The sequence below is a fragment of the Carettochelys insculpta genome, chromosome 19 (assembly GCF_033958435.1).
Source record: "Carettochelys insculpta isolate YL-2023 chromosome 19, ASM3395843v1, whole genome shotgun sequence".
Taxonomy (NCBI): domain Eukaryota; kingdom Metazoa; phylum Chordata; order Testudines; family Carettochelyidae; genus Carettochelys; species Carettochelys insculpta.
The window spans coordinates 25517995-25536675 of NC_134155.1; the positions used below are offsets into that span (position 1 = coordinate 25517995).

Genomic DNA, 18681 nt, shown 5'->3' on the forward strand with positions numbered 1-18681 from the left:
CTGGTGGGCTTTGGTGTCTCATGGGGGGGCGGCAGGGGCTGTGGGGAGAAGCCGGAGCACAGTTTGTGCCTTGGGGTCTGCTCCTGTTCTGCTGCGGTGGCACTGGGCCAACTTTTTAGGGTGCGGATGCTGAGCGACACCTCCCACTTAACACCTGCTCGTGCCCCTCCCAGGGCTGATACCTGGCAGCAGTGGAGTCCACTGCATCAGGCTGGGGGGAGCTGGCAACCCTAACCCTTCACTGCCTCGGGCTGGGGCAGCCGCTGAGCCCCAGCTGAGACCAGGAGCTGGTGGGACCGTGGGTGGCTGCAGAGCCAGTGGCCTGGACCCCAGGGCTGGCAGACCCTGAGAGGCTGGTGGGCGGAGGGACCCTGGGGGCAGCAAAGCCAGGGGGATCAGTGGGACCCCAGATGTTGACAGTGGGGCCAGATCCCAGGCACGGACTCCGCCGACTCCTATTTCCCGTGCCTATGTTCTGCCGTTCCCAGTGGCCCTAGGAGGTTCTCCTCAGTGCACAGCTCTGACCTCTGGGCCGGTGCTTGTCCCGCGTGGCCATGCGCCATGTGCCTGGCCAGTGTCACACAGCTCGCTGGGAAGGCCCCGGGACCCTGCTGTTCTTCACTCTCTGGGCCTGGGCTGCGGTCCTGGCTGTTGGAAGCCACAGCGACGGGCATGGCAGAAATGCCCAGCAAGCTGGGCCCCTGCGGGGCTAGTGAGGGGTTCAGGGTGAGACTGTTTCTCTTGTCTTCTATCCCACCAAGCGCCTGGGGCTCTGCGCTGCCGGCGAGCAGCTCTGCAGGGCTGGGAAGGGGAGCTGGGCGCCCCGCTGTGTCCCCTGCAGCGCGGTGCCCTCCCTGAGGCTGTCTGTCAGCGGCTGGGCTCCCACCAAGCGCGCCCTGTGGCTGGGGTAGAGCAGTGTGTCTGCCTCCAGCTCCTGGCCAGGCCCAGCCCACGCCCCCGGTGCTCTGCCATGTGACCGTCAGTGCCAGCTGCCCCAGGTGAGAGGCAGGACTGTCCGTTCCTCCCCCAGCCGGGGTGTGGGTGAGTCAGCGGGGGGGCCAGAGGGCAGTGTGCTGGCTGCGGGCGCAGGGGAGGAAGGGATGCTGGGTGATGACAGCTCACTGCGAACGCCGGTGTGCTGCACTTGTTCCCAGGGAGCTGTCCTGGCCCTTCTGCTGCAGCAGCTCCGACTGGTTTGGGACCAACTCTGAGGATTGGGTGGGGCCAGGCGTACTCAGGACAGCGTATCCCTGAGGCCTGATTCACACCGGATGCTGTCAGCAGCCAGCTCAGTGCAAAGGAGGGCGGCCTGGGCTCTCTCGGCTGGGCTCGGGTGGGACGAGGTGCCAGGGGGCTGCCCTGCGGGGAGGGACGAAGAAGGGAACTGGTGGCAGCTGGGGAGAGCCCAGCCCTGTAACAGCAGTGATGCCTGGGAGCACCAGTCTTCAGAGGGGAAACTCAGGCACCATGACCAAAATCAGACAGTATGTCAGTGGCAGAGCCCAGAGACCTGCCCCAGCCCTTTGAGCTTCCTCCCCTTCACCCGCCAGCGGTCCCTGTGAGCTGAGTGCTTAGAAGGGTGCCCAGGAGAGAGTCAGGTGCTGCCCAGCTGGTTACAGATGCCCACAGCTGCAGCATGTGTTTCTATTGGTGGTGCGCATCTGCACATGCCTTGGTGCAGAGAACAAAATTTATTCCGCCCACGGATGGAAAAAATGAGAGGGGACCCTGCGGCTCGCGGAGTCAGCGCTCTCCTCAGCCCCCAGAGAGACGTTCGAGGTGGGACTTCGGCAAAGCTGGGGCAAAGCCTGATTCGGAGAACAGGAGGGAGCTGGAAGGCAGCTCAGGCGGGTGCCCGTGGGAGGGGAGCAGCCTCCCTGTCTGCGGGTAGGTCTGTAGTCTGGTCCAGCTGGAGCAGCAGGAATGCTGCGCTGTGAGTGGGAGAGCCCCTGGCTGTACTGAGAACGCAGAGCCCAGGAATCCCGGGAAACTGGTTGTGCTCATTTCGCCTGGGCGAGGGGAGTGAATCTCCACCCACCGCTGAGTCCTATAATTTCTGTAAATGGTCCAGCCGCAGAGCATTCCTCCTCCGCTCCCAGGGACGCCAGCAGCTCCAGCGGGACTCACGCGAGGCCGAGAGCAGAGGCAGGAGCCATGGTGTCGATGGGGCTGCAGGTGCTGGCCATTGTGCTTGCCGTCATCGGCTGGCTGGGCGCCATCCTGTGCTGCGCGCTGCCCATGTGGAGGGTGACGGCCTTCATCGGCAACAACATCGTGGTGGCGCAGATCATCTGGGAGGGGCTGTGGATGAACTGTATGGTGCAGAGCACGGGCCAGATACAGTGCAAGGTCTACGACTCCATTCTGGCGCTGCCCCATGACTTGCAGGTGGCCCGCGCCCTGATGGTGGTCACCATTGTGCTGGCCATAGTGGGCCTGTTCCTGTCCATCGTGGGTGGGAAATGCACCAACTGCGTGGAGGACAGTGCGCCCAAAGCCAGGGTCATGCTGGCCGCCGGGATCATCTTCATCATCGCGGGTGTCATGATCCTCATCCCCGTCTCCTGGTCAGCCAACAGCATCATTCTGGATTTCTACAATCCCCTGATCACCGAGGCGCAGAAGAGGGAACTGGGAGCCTCGCTGTACATCGGCTGGGCTGCCTGCGGCCTCCTGATCATCGGTGGGGCGCTGCTTTGCTCCAACTGCCACTACCGGCACGAGAAGCCCTGCGCTGCCACGTACACGGTGGCTCGCTCTGTACCGGTCAACAACTACGTCTAGGGACCCTGTGTGCTCTGCGCCCCGCCTCTGGGCCTCCCCCACACACCTGGACTGTGCGTGCTCTGCGCCCCGCCTCTGGGCCCCCCCACCTGGACCCTGTGTGCTCTGTGCCCCGCCTCTGGGCTCCCCCCCACACCTGGACTGTGCGTGCTCTGCGCCCTGCCTCTGGGCCCCCCCACCACACCTGGACTGTAAGTGCTCTGTGCCCTGCCTCTGGGCCCCCCCGCCTGGACCCTGCGTGCTCTGCGCCCCACCTCTGGGCCCCCCCCGCACCGGGACTGTGTGTGCTCTGCGCCCCTGCCTCTGGGCTCTCTGCACCCCTGCCTCTGGGTCCCCCCCCCCGCCTGGACCCTGTGTGCTCTGCGCCCCTGCCTCTGGGGCCACCCCCTGGACCCTGTGTGCTTTGTGCTTCCCCCCTTTGGGGTCACCCCTCAACAAGACAATCAAGAAGCCACCTCCTGTCATGACCTACCCTCCTGCTTTGCTTGTACAGTACTTTATGCTGCTGCCTGAGCCCAGCTCTCCCTGCGGCCTGACCGCAGACGGGCGCTGGCCAGGGGCTTCCCAAAGACGGGGCCTCGGGAGAGCGACGCAGGCTCCAGGAGCAGGAGGCCCATGGCGCGGGGCTGGCTGGTGGCTCTGACACGCCCCCAGCACATCCCTGGCTGGCAGGTGCAGCTGGTGAGCGGCTGCGCCGGCCCCAGCGCTCAGAATCTGCCACTGCAGCTTGTTTGTGCCGCAGCCCAGGGAGTTCCCAGGGTCACCTGAGCGAAGCCAGCCGGGGCTCTGGTCCTGCTGGGCATTGCCAGCCAGCCCGCGCGGTGCTGGCCCCCCTGTGCCCCTGAGGGAGCGGGGCGAGCTGCTCTGTGTGGCGCGTGCAGAGACAAGAGTTTGCAGGTGCTTCTCCGTTCCCGGGAGAATTCAGCTGGTTCTTTCCTCCCAGTGAAGACAGAGAAGAGCTAGAAAGAGCCCTGCTGGTGAGGCGCTGGGAGGTGGTGCTGGGGCAGGGCAGGGCAGTGCCCCTGGGAGCAGAGTGCGGCCTTGGCAGAGGAAGGGGGAGCTGCACCCGCTCAGGAGTTGCTATTCCTCCCCTGCAGCGTCTGCGGGGAGAGCACGGGCCTGGAGCCTCCTTCCAGGACCAGACCTCAGGTCACCGTTGGGTGCTTGTGTGTCTGAGGGGCTTAGGCCAAGGCAGGTACTTTCAGCCCGAGGCTGCCCCAGGTCTGGCCGTGTCTCAGGCAGGCGGGCCTGCCAGCGTCCCAGTGCCCGAGTGTCTGGGCCTCGGGCTCTGGGTGTGTCTCTGAGTTTCGGTGTGTGCCTGTCACGCTGCCTGGCTCTGGGCGTGTCTCTGGCTCGCTCTCAGGGCTCGCCCAGGGGCTCCGGCCAGGACCCCGCTAGGCACTTTTCCTGGTTGTGCAGCGCCGCTTGGGGATGTGACGTGGACCGCAGAGCTGCAGCGCCGGCACCACCGTACCAGCCACAAGGGCCTTGGTTGGCCAAGCTCATTTGAAGCAGGGAGCCGGGATAAGCTGGAATGGCAATGGCGCTCTCGCTGGGCCCAGCCGCTGCTCCCCGGAGCTTTGCCCCGCTGTACCGCCGGGGCCGTACCGGAGAAGGGACCTGGCCTGCCCTCGCGTCCCTCTCGCAGGGCTTGGTCCGGCTGGCTCAGCCCGCCCTGTGCTCCGGCTTCGACCCATTCTGAGCCCTGTGTTTGTTCAGCTGCACCTGTGGTTTCTGCGTGAGCGGCGCTGCAGGAGGGGCCGTGCCTGGGCCGGGGACTGGGCTCGCCTGGGCAAACCGGTTTGGGAGGTGGCAGCGGAGCCAGACAGGCTGAGCAGGAGCAGAAAGGAAAGGCCCTTCTGCCAGCTGCTGCCCACGTCCCGCTGGGAGGGCCTGTCCCCGACCACGGCCAAGGGGCACACGCGCCGGCCTGCCCAGATCCGAGGCTGGACTCCCAGTGCTTGCGCTCGTGCCGGCTCCCAGCTCTACCCACTAGGCCAGGTGGCTCCGGGCTCGCTCTGGGAAGGAGCCCCCGTCAACGTGACTGATTTGCCTCACCAGTGGGGTCCCACAGACTGCCCCGAGAGCTGGGCGGCGCCGGGGGCTCTGCTGCCCCACGGGGGCTCGGAGGGAGAGGGCTGCGGAAGCTGGCGTGCCAGGAGGGGCAGGGCAGCGTGAGCAGGGCCCTGGGGTGCCAGGAGAGGGCTGGAAGGGGTTTGTACCCCCCAAGTGAGGTGGGAGCCCCTCTCCTCCCTGGCTGTGCAGATGGGGCCAAGTTGTGATCTTCCTGCCGATGTGAAATGTTCGGTAACTGCAGTGTGATTTTCTACATTAAACTGCGGCTGTTCCCAGCCCTGCTGCGCCGCGTCTCTCTCACCTCTCCCGACCGCGGCCTGCACCCCGGCCGTCGGAGCACCAAGGCAGGGGAGGGACTGGGGGGGGGTGTCCAGAACCAGGGGTGCAGGCTGGATACAGCAGCAACGCTTGTCTTGAGCTAGCACCCCCCAGCCTTTGCCCCTGCACCCTCCATGGCCCCTTCGGAGCCGTGTCCCTGCTTCCCTCTTTCCAGAGCCCCACCCTGCCCTTGGATTGGGCGCCCCACGCACCCTGCCTCCCACCACTAGAGCCCCTCTCTGACCCCCGGCACGTGCTCCCCACTGACTCCGCCGCCTCCAGTTGCTGGGCCTGAACCCGAGTGCTGCTTGGGACCGCGGGCTTCTCCGGCACGGCCCCTTCGCACCGATGGGCTGTGTCTCGCAGCTGCACTCTCCGAAGGGCTGTGGGCGCGTCTCTGCTGTGTGATGGAGGTGGTCAGCGACCCCTGGGTGCGTGGTGGGATGCAGCTCAGCGGGGCTGGGGCAGCAGGCAGGCTATGGGGAAAGGAAGGACTGGCTTGGGGTCAGGCTTGGGGCCACCCAGCAGGTCTCGCGCTCAGGGGCTATGTGCACTGCAGACGGGTGTCTGTCTCTCCCAGCCAGCACTGCTAGCCTGAGCCAGCACATTAAAGGGGGTCGGCAGCGGCTCTGGTTAGCCAGTCACCTGGCCCAAGCCGGGCTGAGGCCGGAGTCTGAGCTCTTGGCTCTGGCTCAAATTGCCACCCTGTACGCCGAGCCCGCACAAGTCTGTCTGCTCTGGCTGCTGCGGCCCCATCACCAGGCTCCCTGTGACCCCAGAACCCTGTGCCAGGCCTGCCTCCTCACCCTGTCTGTGGGGGTATGTGGCTGGGGGCACCCCACTGCCACCCCGCTCTCTACTGGCTGTAGGGGCAGCCAGCTTGTTGGCTCGCTGAATGGTGCCATCCCTGTGTCAGGCACTCAGGCTCCCCAACCCTCAGCTCGCGCTGGATCGTTATTGCTTGGGCCAGCCGTCTGCTGCCCAGTCACCTGTTTATCAGCCATAGCTGCAGTCAGCAGGCTACTGGCAAGCCCATTCATTAACTGTTTGACTTAGCCGGGTGCAGCCGTATCGCATAGCTCTGCAGATTTGCCAGGCCCTCACACCCCTAAATAACAAAGCCAGACCCCCCACCAAGTTAAGAGATTTTTCATAATTGTCAGCTGGGTGCCTGTGGCCCAGCCAGATTTTGGGGCCTGCTTCCCAGCTTTGCTCTGTAGCCAGGGGGCTAGAAAATGACTTTGTGAATGAAAGCTGAGCTTCTCACATCATCCCAGGACTCCAGGGGCTGGGGATGCCATAACTCATCAAACACCCCAGGTGTTGCCGTGGAATCACAAGAGATGGCAGCGGAGGAATGCTCCAGGGGCTCATATGGCAGTCAGCCTCCTGTGAAAGGACTGTGATGCTCTGGCGTGCTGGGTGCGGCTGAGTGACTTTTTCTAAGGGGTTGTAGTCGCCTCGCCCTGCCACTGGCCCACCGTACATCTCCAGGGCTGCTGCAGCAGGGAGGCGAGTTTCACCCTTCCTGGTTTGCCTGTAACCCCAGTTGCTGCAGCCCCCCAACGTCCATTTCTCTGCCAGGTTCCCTTCCAGGCTGAGCGAGGCTGGGTCATAGATTTCTAGGCCAGACGGGACCACTGTGAGCATCTAGTCTGGCTTCTTGCGTGACACAGGACAAAGAACAGCCCCACAGCAGACCCTAGAACGGATTGTTGAGAAAGACCTCCAGCCTCGCTTTAAAGCCCCATCCTGATCTGCGGCTTGTCAGGAACAGAAAAGCCACCGTGCCCCGGGCGCAGTTCTAGGGGGTTCCCCTGCTGGAAACGTAGGCCTGGTTTGTCCAGCTGCCACTTCCAGGCATGGGCTCATGCCAGGCCTTCTGCTGAGCTCACCATTAACTGCTTGTCCCTGGGCAGGTACGGCCAGACGGCGCAAGCCACCTCTAACTCTCTCTTTGGCAAACGTGAACTCGCCTGAGCTCCTTGAGCCGATGGCGCTAATGTGGGCTTTCTAGTCTTCTCAAGCGTCTCAGCGCTCTCCCTACCCCCTTCAATCCATCAGCCTCTGTCCTGAATATGGACACCAGAGAAGGCCACGGGATTCCAGCTGTGGTCACGCCAGTGGCACACCCAGAGGGCAAAGGGCTTCAAAACTTTTCCAGAGCCCCTGCTTCTGGGGACAGGCCGCCTCAGGCCAGATGCTGTTCTCTATCCCGACGTGTCCATTTCCATTTAGTCGTGTTAAAATGCACCTTGTTGGCTTGGGCCAAGCTTGCCAGGGGATCCAGACTGCTCAGTGTCCCTTGCCTGTCCTCCTGGCTATTTCCCAGCTCCTCAGCCATTGCCTCATCTGCCAGCTTCAGCCAGGGCAAGTTATGGTTTCTTGGCGGCAATTAATGCAAAGGTTAAATTGCTGAGGGCCAGGGCAGCCGGAACAATCTGCAGAGTGGGGGTGCCGAGAGCCATTGAACCAAATGGTAAAGCCTGGGTACAAAGGACACCCCCACACTCCTAGTCCCAGCACCTATGCACAGGGCCACGTGGGATCCCTGCAGGATCCCATTAGAAACACCCCATTCCCCATGGGCACTCACACCATGGGACTTACCAGCTAGCCCACCCTGAGTCACTGAACACACAAATACGGGACAGAAATGAACATTTCTGCCTTTATGGTATGATTATTGAGGGCTCCACCGTGTCCAGGTAACAAGGAGCTGATACCATGGCCAGGATTCCTCCTGTCCCTAATATACTTAAAGACCCTCCTCCTTTTGTCCTTACTGGTTGAACCAAGTCGGGAGGACACGGCCCACTCCAACAGCTTTGGGAAGAGATGGCTGTGATAGGACGGGGTCTCTGGAGACAGCTAGAGAAATCACTCCAGGGTAACTTTGCTTAAAATCTGGGCTACTCACAGCCCCAGGCTGGGGTTTCCTTCTCACTAAGGCAAGTCCAACCAGCCACCACAGCTCCTCTGCCAGCCCCACTGGCCAGCCAGAAGCCACACAAGGAAATCCGCAGACTCCCAGCAGCTCTACCAGCCCAGACCAACAACCCCAACTTCAGGTGAGCGGTTATTAAACCTATCTCACCAACTCTACACAGATTCTTCCGGGCTCCAAAGGGTATCCAGCCACAGTCCCTGGTCAATATATACCTGGATTGTACCCATGTGTGCCAATCCTTCAGATCTAAATATCTAACGATTTATGAATAAAGAACAGGGTTAGAGAGACAAACTGTTGAAGTGATACTTTACGTGCATCAGTCACAGCTACTGATGCAGGCCCATGATGTTATCTGCTGTCTCTGAAAGTCCATTTCAGGTCACAGTGTTTTATTTACTGGAGAATTGTAGATCCAGCCTGCTGGGATCCACATGCTCCAACACGAGTCCTTGGAGTAGGAGCCAGAGGCACAAAGAACAGTAGCTCGAGGTGGACACTGCGAGGGCCAACTCATGGGTCTTCACTTCTGCTCAGGGACAAAGCCCTTTCTTCTTCCCATCAGGCCCTTGAGGGTCAAAAGTCACCTGACCCAGGTGGGCTGTTGTGGCAAATGCCATTGGATGAATCCCAGGAGACAGTCTCAAAGTGTTAGATGTGTATTGTCCTTTGTCTCAGTCAAGTGCCCTGGCTGCGGTGGCCATCACGCCTCCCACTGTGTGCTTTTGGCTCTGAATGTTCCTGATACAACCACAGAGCTAAAATCTATAACTCTACCTGCAAACATGGCACAGACGTATAAGCACCTGTAGATTCTAGGCACCATCAGCATTCGTTAAACATCTCACTTGCCCTCTCCGGCACCATATTTGGGGGCAATAGCTACACCGGGCACATAAAACGGCTTCCACAGCCAGTATAAAAATCCAGACAGGTCACAATGGCCCCAGCGTCTGACCTGAGCCGGGGAGACGAACAGCTGACGCCTGCCACATGCCAGGCCCCAGTGACTCCTGGGGCCCCTGTCCAAGGAGGGGCTCCGATGGGTTCCCATGCTGGGGGTACTTCTGGAAGCTCAGGAGGAAGGAATCCCACCCAGGGGCAAGACGACAGGGGGCCAATGGGCCATGGTCCTCCCCTGTCCAGAAGTGGATGGGCTTGGCCAGTCCTCTTCTCACCACAGGCCTGAAGCCCTTCCCCTCCTCGCCAGGCTGGACCCCGGGGAGGTTGGGCAGCTGTGGGGAGGGCCAGTGGCTACTCTTGGGCCCCACCACCCAGGCAGGGGAAGGGGCCCAGGCTCCCCAGGGAGCAGGGCCTCAGGGGAAGAGCAGGGGCAGAGTGGGGCTGCAGAGCAGGCATGGCAGTGTGGCCCCCCCACGTTTAGGTGGAGTCCGTGGGCCCGGAGCCTCCTGCAGAGAGAGGGAGGAGGGAGAGGGCAGAGCACCTGGGGCTGGGAGCAGGGGAGGAAGACCAAACCGCCTTAGCAGCAGCAGCCTTTGGAGCAGGAGCGGCTGCCCACCCTGCAGGGCTTTGTGATCCCCAGCTGGGGCTGCTGGCCCGGCACGATCCCCGAGTCACGCGCTGTTGGTTTTCCTTCTTTTCGCCGCACAGAGCGACTTCACAGGCGGGCTGGCAGCTTCCCAGCCCCAGGGGAACAGGTGTGGGGGGACAAGGAGCTGGTCTTGCCCAGGCAGCCTCAGTACTTCCCGCACCGTACCACGCGGAGCTCCCGCTGCCAGTTAAAGGAATACCACTTTATTCCCACCACCATGGCAGCAGCAGCTGGAGCCTCGGCCCTTGAAAGCCCACTAGGGAATGAGCAATTCAGGTTTTGCACGGTGGGCTGTAAATAAGGCCCTGGCCACACACACCATCCACGATGAGGAAGAGTCCTGGCCCACATCCCCCCCTCACCCGGGGCTGCAGGGACGTAGGAGTCACTTCCAGGAGCAGCACAGGGCCTGAGCCAGGAGGAGCGTTCCTTAGCTCCGCTGCACTGCCGGACGGTTAGCAGCCAATCTCCTGATGTGCCCGCGGGAGGCTCCAGACCAGCGCTCCGCCCTGGGGCGGGAAAACCAGAGGGAATGAATTTCCGTCTGCGCACCGCCATGGAGGGACGTGCAGCCAGGGGCCGCTGAGCAGCTGGATATGAGCTAGAAGTTACAAAACGTGCGCCAGGTCAATGGCTCCAGCACAGCGGTTCCCAGCCTCTTCCAGACGGGGACCCATTTTGACAGTTCAGGAAGACTTGGTGACCCACAGCGATTTGACACGGGAGGGAGAGGGGGAGAACAGAGCTGTAAGTAGGTACGTTTGGGCCTGAGGCAGGAATATAAAACTGTGCCCCCTCAGGTTTATTTATTCACAGTAGTTATTCCATAGGAAAGGGGACGTATATTCATAAAATAACAACGCTGCAGTTACTATAGTTATGGGGTGGTGGGAAGACATCCCCAAACTGCTCCCCCCGACTTAAACCCCACAACCCAGGGCTTGGGGAGTCCCATTGAGGGGCTAGGAGTCACTCAGGGCTGGAGGGGGTGAGTGGGGCTAGGGGAGTCACACACAGGCTAGGAGTCACTCAGGGGTTGAAGGGGGCTAAAGGTGCCTCACTCGGGGGCTAGGAGAGGGCTGCAGGGGGCTAGGGGAGTCACACTCAAGGGCTGGAGGGGCCTAGTGAAAGTGACACCACCACCAGGAGTGTGCGTTGGTCAGGAGGGGAGTGTGAAAGTGTATGTGTGAGTGATGGAGACACACCCACTGTGCAAAGTCAAGTGACAGAGAGGCGCGCTGCCCCTTTAAGTACACTGAGCACTGCCAACTCCCTCAGCATCCTTGGATGCTCTTAACCTGTTCTGTCCCCACCGCGCACTGCCCCCCTCCTTCCCACACTGCACTGCCTAGTGCCGTAGTCTGGGAGCTGACCTTGCCTGTGAAGACCGAGGCAAAAAAAGCATTGAGTGCTTCAGTCTTTCCCACATCATCTGTCACTAGGTTACCCCCCTCAACCAGTAACGGCCCCACACCCTCCCTGATCACCCGCTTATTGCTAACATGTCTGTAGAAACCCTTCTTGTTGCCCTTCACATCCCTTGCCAGCTGCAGTTCCAATTGTGCTTTTGCTTTCCTGGTTACCCCGGCATTCTCCAGCCGTATATTTATACTCCTGCTTGCTCATCTGTCCAAGTTTCCACGTCTTCTATGCATCTCTTCTGAGTTTAAGTTCACCGAGGATTTCCATGGTAATCCGAGCTGGTTGCCTACCATACTTGCTTTTCTCACTGCGCATGGGGATAATTTGTTCCTGTGCCTTCAATGAGACTTTAAAATACTGCCAGTTCTCCTGAACTCCTTTCCCCTTCATATTAGTTTCCCAGGGGATCCTGCCCATCAGTTCTCTCAGGGAGTCGAAGTCTGCTCTTCTGAAATCAAGGGTCTGCATTTTACTGCTCACCTTTCTGCCTTTTGTCAGGATCCTGAAATCCAGCATTTCGTGTGCACGCAGGTTGCCACCCCCTTCTATTTCTTCTACTAGTTCTTCCCTGTTTGTGAGCAGCAGGTCAAGTTGTGCACGGCCCTGGTCAGTTCCTTCAGCACCTGTACAAGGAAATTATCCCTAACCTTCTCCAAAAACTTCCTGGATTGTCTGTGTGCTGCTGTATTGGTCTCCCAGCAAACATCTGGGTCAGGGTTTCCCAAACTTTATATAGTTGGAACCTGTTTTTATTTCAGTACCTGTTTTTGTGGCCCAAAAATATAAACACATTTAAAAAAAATGAAAAATAATTTTTCACCTTTTATTATTTATTCCCACTAATAATAGTACATAATAATATAAATCTTGATATAAAATATTTGAGTGTCTAACACTGTTGGTACCTTAATTATGCGGAAAAATATGAAATGTACCAAATTAATAGGATGACGCACGATAATTTGTATATTTTCTAAGGACTGCTACTGGGTCACAGGCCGCACGTTGGGAAACACTGGCCTGGGTGATTAAAGTCTCCCATGAGAACCAGGGCCTGTGATCTGGAAGCTTTTCTTAGTTGTCTAAAGAAAGCCCCATCTACCTCCTCCCCCCTCTCTGGCGGTCTATAGCAGATTCCAGCCACACCATCCCCTCTATTGCTCTCGCATCTAAGCTTAAACCAGGAGGTTTAATGCTGCCGTTTTACTTCCTTTTTCTGTGCTGCCCTCACCGGTTCTTGTGCCTGCAGGACTAAATGCTGCCAGCTATCCAGAAGGTCCTCATCTTCTCTGATGGAACGTAGGGTTGGGCTCTGGGCCTCTGGTCTGCCACCCCCCAACAGACTCCTCAGCTGTTGGTCTTGTTGGCCTCTGAAGCATGAAGGGGAGAGGAGAGAGAAAAGAAGAGGGCAAAAAGCAAGAAAGCCCACCAGCCCCGTGGGGCTCCCACAAGGCGAACTCCCCTCTTGGCTGCTTGCTCCGGCTGCCTGTTTTGTGAGGCTGCTGGCTCCAGCTCAGAGCCCGGCTTGAGTCGGGTTCTGGCCTTGGCTCTGGGAGGGGAAAGTTGTCAGAGGGTCAGAGCAATACGCCCACACAGGGAGCTGGCCCAGGACTTCTGCAAGAGAGCATGGCTGAAGGGGTGAGACTCGAGTCTGCTCTGCAGGGACTTGTGTTGTGTCCCCAGGAAGAAGGGTGGGCAGGGCACAGAATCACCGCCACCCGTCTGCAAGGGAGGTGAGACGTGAGCCCCTGGCTCTCAGCTCCTTGTCCCTCCTCTAGGCTAAGAGGGGCTGGAACTGGGGGCACAGGCTAGTGAGGGGGGGGCCACCCCCTGAGGGCTGAGGAGCTGGAACACTCAGAACATCATGAGCGTGCACACGTATGCACATACACACACGTACCTACACACGCGTGTGAACGTGTGCACACGCATGCCAGAGCAGTCATAGAAAACACTTAGCCCAAAGAGCTAAAGTTAGACACTGGGGCGTGCGGTGGGCAGGTCTGGGCAAAGGTAACCCTCAGCTACTCAGCCTACAGGACGCCAGCTCTGCCTCCCATGCATGGATGTCCAGCACATGACCCCAAGAGCCATGTCTTCCCGTGGGGGGGTGGTGGAAAACTGAGGCCCAGCCAGGTCAGAGTGATTTGCCCAAGGTCACCCGGGGAGTCGGTGGCAGAGCCAAGTCTTCTTGGACTTTGCTCCCACCCGCCTTGTGGCTGCTGGCCCTGGTTTCGCCCCGATGTTCAGCACAGGACGTGCAGCCTGTGCCGTGTGGCATCTCTAACCCGCTCTTCCCACTGTCTCCCAGGGTGCGAGCCTGACTTGCCTGAGAGCCATGGCGGTGATGGCCCTGCAGCTGGGAGGCCTGGCCCTGGCAGTGCTGGGCTGGCTGGGCACCATCCTGACCTGCGCACTACCCATGTGGAAGGTGACGGCCTTCATCGGCTCCAACATCATTGTGGCGCAGGTGTTCTGGGAGGGGCTGTGGATGAACTGTGTGTACGAGAGCACAGGGCAGATGCAGTGCAAGGTCTACGACTCGCTGCTGGACCTCTCCGCAGACCTGCAGGCGGCGCGCGCCCTCGTTGTGGCCTCCATCGTGGTGTCCTTCCTGGCCCTGCTGGTCGCCATCCTTGGGGCCGAGTGCACCACCTGCATCGATGATGAGGGAGCCAAGGCCAAGGTCTCCGTTGCCGCTGGGGCGGTCTTCATTCTGGCCGGGGTGGGGCTGCTCATCCCCGTGTCTTGGTCAGCCAACACCATCATCAGCAACTTCTACAATCCCCTGGTGCCGGAGGCGCTGAAGCGGGAGCTGGGGGCTTCCCTCTACGTGGGCTGGGCCTCAAGTGCCCTCCTGGTGTCTGGGGGAGCCATCCTGTGCTGCTCCTGCCCCCCCAGCCAAGCGGCACCGTATCCCTTGAAGAATAGGGCAGTGAAGCACTCCAGCCTGGGGAGCTACGCCCTCAAAAACTACGTGTGAGGAGCCCGGCCTTGCTCTCCCTGGACCACCCCCAGCCCTGGCCCATCCTGCCTGCTCGCAGGCCCCCTTGCACTCAGCCACGTGCTGGGCGGCGTCCAAAGCCCTGTGTGTAGTTTGCAGGGGTTCTTCTCCCAGCTGGGACCCTGGCCTGGTGTATTCCTCCCACCTGCAGCTCAAACCACGACCCAGCTCCCGCAAGCGTGCCCCTGCCCTCAGCCGCCTCATCTGTCCCACGGCCCCACGTGTCCCCCTGCCCGCAGGCCACCCCACGCCCTACCTCCTTGTGCATCACCTGCCTGCATCCCATCCTCTCTCCCCTGGCCTTTCCATGCCCCCTCCCTGCAAGGATCCCCTCCTTGCTGGTGTGCTGCCCCACACATCCCCTCCCCCACGTCCCACCTAACGTGTGCCCCCTCCCCTCCCTGCCTGTTCTGCTCTGCGTAGGCCCTGGTACCGCCCGCCTACCCAAGTGCCCCCTCGTCAGGCCTCGCGCAGGGTGGCTAGTGCCAGTCCCTTGTCCATCCGTCTCTCCTGTGCAAGGGAGATGCGTGCTCAGCGGGGCGCCGGCTGCTTCGCACGCTCAGACTGTCAGACAAAGCTGGTTAGGATAAGGGGCTTGTGTTCAGAGCACAGGCAATGCACTCAGTGGTGGTCCCTAGAGGCTGGTGCACCCGAGCCCCTGCCTGGGCACCTCCAGGTCCGCTTGGCGCCCCTCCCTCAGGGCTCCGTTCACCCTTTAACACGAAAGTGCAGCGTGGAACAGTAACAAGCCCCCTGATGCGCTTTGGGCCCTGACAGCTGAGGGCTGGAGCTTCCCAGCCTGCAGCAGGGCATAGGGTCTCCTGCCTTCTCCAGCCTGTGGCTGCAGTCACAGGGGACCGCACTGCCAATCCCCCCTGGAGCCGGGCTCCTTTGTTTCACCTGGCTGGGACTCAGCCCAGGTGCTCTGTGGTTTCCGTACCTGCTGGCTGCTGTGCTCCAGGACAGGGCTGGCTGCTCCCCGGGCCCAGGAGGGGCAGACAGGCTGGGGACAGTCCTGGCTTCCAGGGCAGGGCAGGCTGGGATCTGGCCCCATCCCTCACTGGCTCTTGCAGCACTGGGGTTGCGCTGATGGGCAGCTTTCCCCTGGCTGGGGGGAGCTGAGCTATTGACAGCGGGTCTCATTCCAGCGCTTCAGGTGCTGCCATCTCTCCAGGGAGCCGGCCACGGGGCTCCTCGGAGACCGGAGGCTTGGTCCTTGGGCTGAGGTAGCGGGGAAGCCAGTGCAGGGAGGCGGTGGCGACGTGTTGCCGCTTTCTGAACTAGCTGGTGTTTCCAGAGTGCTGATGGCATCCTGCCCGCGGCTCTTGCCCTGCTGCACTCTGCCCAAGCGGGCACCACAACCCTGTGCCACTCCACTGGGACGTCACTGATTTTAAACGACATACGAGAACCGTCTCCGTAACCGCTCTCCTCAGTGTGGGGCCAAGGGAGGTGTCCAGCGAAAGCCGAACCTGTTCGTGCTACTCGCCTGCCTGGGCCACGTTTGTGTGGGAAGTTAGAGACATTGGCTCTGCACCTGCATTAGAAATGTTTCAGAGCTGGAATTCACAAAGGCAGGTGCGGCCACCTCCCAGGCAGCTGACGTGGGCTAAACAAAGGACTTTGAATCCACCTCTTATGAATTTGACTGAGACGTGCTGGCTAACCACGCGGCCGATGGCAGAGCGCCCCAACAAGCAGCCCGATCAGGTGATCGCCTCTGAGCACCTGCCGAGGAGGAGGGGCTTTCCACCACATGGCAAGCCTGGAAAGATGACCCAGGCAGTGGCCAGTTTGGTTTTTCAGTCCTCATGTACGAAGCCTGCCTGGCCTGGGGATCTGTCCCTTGGAGACTCCCTTCAGACTGTGGCCGGCATCAATAGCTTTCACTGACGGGTGTAATTTAGCCATTCGGTCATTTCTCTCTCACCCTGTTATTTCTTTCTTGGGTAATAAACCTTTAGCTGTTAGATGCTAAAGGACTGGCCCGCGTGCTGTTTGGGGTAAGATCCAAGTATATATTGACCTGAGGTGTGGCAGGACCCTTCAGGGGCTGGAAGAATCTATGTGGATTTGGTGAAATAGGTTTTTATAACCCCCCACCTGAATAAGGAGGGTTCTGCTTTGGGCATTGGTACGGCTGGAGAATCCGTGGGATTTGCTTGCAGCCAGAGGCGTGGCAGAGGTGCTTTTGTGGCTGGCTTGATGCGCCTTATTGAAAAGCAAACTCCGGCCTGGGCTCCGAGTGGGCTGGTTTTAAGCAATTTGCCCAGGGTTGGTTCTCTCAGCTGTGCCCAGAAACCCCCCTAAATATTGCCCCGTGCCAGCCTGCGGTGGTAGAAACCAGCCACACCTCGTCCTTGCTTGTGCTTTCTCACTTCACCCCACGTCTGCCTGGTCTGGGTGCCCTCCGCACCAGCTCAGAGTGTCTGCGACCTGCCCCTCACCCTGGCGGCTGCAGACCCCAGCTGTGTTTTTTCGGTCCTCCCAGCAGCTGGGGGTGGTGAGACCAGGAGAAGGTGACGGGAGGGGCGGGGGTTCCTTAATGCTTCTTGTCCCTCCTGGGGCCAGCACTGGGTGGCCAGGTCCATGCAGGAGGCCCACAGGCTAGACAGATGGTACATATCTTGCCCAACAGGGCAGACATGGGGCCTCGCTTTGGTGCCCAAGAGGTGACCCCCTGGGCCTGATTCACCCACAGCATCTCTGGGCTCCAGGTGGCACATCAGGACATGGGCCCAGGGGTCTCAGTGGGGCTCTGCAAATCATCAGCCACAGCTGCGAGCAGGCCCTGCTGCATGCAGCGTAGGGCCCCGGAGCTGTGAGCTCCCTCCAGGGGCTGAGGGGAGCGGCACGGTTAGGCAGGGGCTGGGGAAGGGGGGTGACCAGCCCCTCACTCTGTGCCCCACAGGCGAGCTCTGGCCCTGCGTGGTGCTGGCCTGCAGCTCCAGGCCTGAGCAGCTCAGCAGCTGTGGGGCAAGATGCAGCTTGTGGCCTCTGGCCTGGTCCGGCAGCTGGGCTGGGGCTGGGCTGACTTCACAGGAGGCTGAAGACCTCTGGGGAGGCTCCTTGGGGGGTAGTAACATGTCCAGGAGTGGTGGTGCTGGAGTGGGGGGCTCAAGGCTGTGGCCCCCTTCATTTCACCTGCCTTACGGGGGGTGGCCAGAGAGGCGTGGTGGGGATGGCCTTGGGAGAACAGCCGGCACGAGGGGGGTGCAGTGGGGGAAGAGGCCAAATGGGGTAAGGCCTTGGGGTGCAGTACAGGTGGGGCATCAGGGAAGGGGGACCAGGGGCAGGGCCACAGTCAGGGAGCTGGTGGCTCCCCAGCAGCGCCTGAGTTCAGAGCTGGCGGCAGCAGGCTCCGAGCTGTGCACCCCATGCAGGGGAGGGACTCGGGCCTGGGCCCCCAGCCCCCAGGGAAACAGCAGGTCGAGCACCTAGCTCCTGATACAACCAGCCATGGAGCAGGCAGTGCTGAGGGATGGGTCCAGGAGGCTTGAGCCACTGCCCAACCCACAGGCCCTGCCCCACATCGCCCCCCAGCCCCATGGCCTGTGCCTAGCTCACGACCCTCCTCCAGGCACCATCCCCCTGACGCTGCCAGGCCACCCTCCTCCGGCGTCTGCAAGCCCCTGCAGCGTAGCTTAGCCCTGCCTAGAGCCTCCTGCCCCCCGCCTGCTGCCTGTGAGCACTGGACAGCAGGGGCGAGAGGGGAAGGATGGCGGGGGGGTGGGGGCAGCGCTGGCCATGTGACAACCCCCCCGCTGGGGGGGACTGGGATTGTGCCCCCTCTGCCCCAGGCCCTGCCTCCTCCCACCCCACCCAGATCCTGCCTCCCGCCCCCACTTTTCCCCAGCCCTGCTCTGCTCACTGCTGCCAAGAGCCGCTTTAGCTGCAGCTCCCCTCCCCTTGGGGCCGCTGTCAGATACGGAGGGGGGCAACCCCCCTGCAGCCATCAGGGCCCCCTAGCCCCCGGGCCAGAGGCTCCGGCTCCTGCTTCTCCTGCCCATGGCTGTCAGGCGCACACAGACCCCCCTTGTATTGCCAGTGCCTGAAAGGATGAGGCCAAAGTTCAACCTGCTTCCACCCCAGCTCTTGGACACCCCCAGCCTCTGCTCCGACCAGTCAAATGACGATGTCTGCCCAGCCCAGGGCAGGCTGGACACCTGAAAGGGTTAAGCCTGGCCACAGCCCTGGGGCGGTGCATTGGCCCATTGTGCAGTCAGGGCAACTGAGGAACAGAAAGCACATGTGTGTCAGTGTCCAGCAGTCACTGATTTAGGAAAGGACCCAGGAGCCAAGCCCCCTTCTGATGGTTCACCCGAGTCTGGAGTCACCCCCAGGGGTGCTGCACTGGGCTGCCTCAGCCCATCCCTGCCTGGCACCCGTTGTTGGGCTCCTGCTGCTTGGCTGCCTCTGGAGCACGGGCAGGAGTCTGGGGACCTCCCCCTGCCTGGCCTGGACTCCAGGGCACTGCTGACAGCCCCGGGTGGGTTGTGGCTCATGCCCGCTTGTCCCTGACATTCCCCCCATGGCTTCTCAGGCACCCCTGCGGCTGCTGGCGGCCAGTGCTGG

General features: G+C 61.0%; 2 protein-coding genes across 2 annotated transcripts; both read left to right on the forward strand.

Moving 5' to 3' along the window:
• Positions 1-2118: 2118 nt before the first annotated feature.
• CLDN4 (claudin 4) lies at positions 2119-2952 on the forward strand. The gene has a single exon (XM_075013716.1). It carries the CDS (start codon positions 2155-2157, stop codon positions 2782-2784), a length of 630 nt encoding a protein of 209 aa, XP_074869817.1. The 5' UTR covers positions 2119-2154; the 3' UTR covers positions 2785-2952.
• A 7423-nt stretch (positions 2953-10375) lies between these two features.
• On the forward strand, positions 10376-16063 carry LOC142023066 (claudin-4-like). Its single transcript, XM_075013638.1, has 2 exons — positions 10376-10435; positions 13414-16063. Exon 2 carries the CDS (start codon positions 13441-13443, stop codon positions 14083-14085), a length of 645 nt encoding a protein of 214 aa, XP_074869739.1. The 5' UTR covers positions 10376-10435; positions 13414-13440; the 3' UTR covers positions 14086-16063.
• The last annotated feature ends 2618 nt before the right edge of the window (positions 16064-18681 follow it).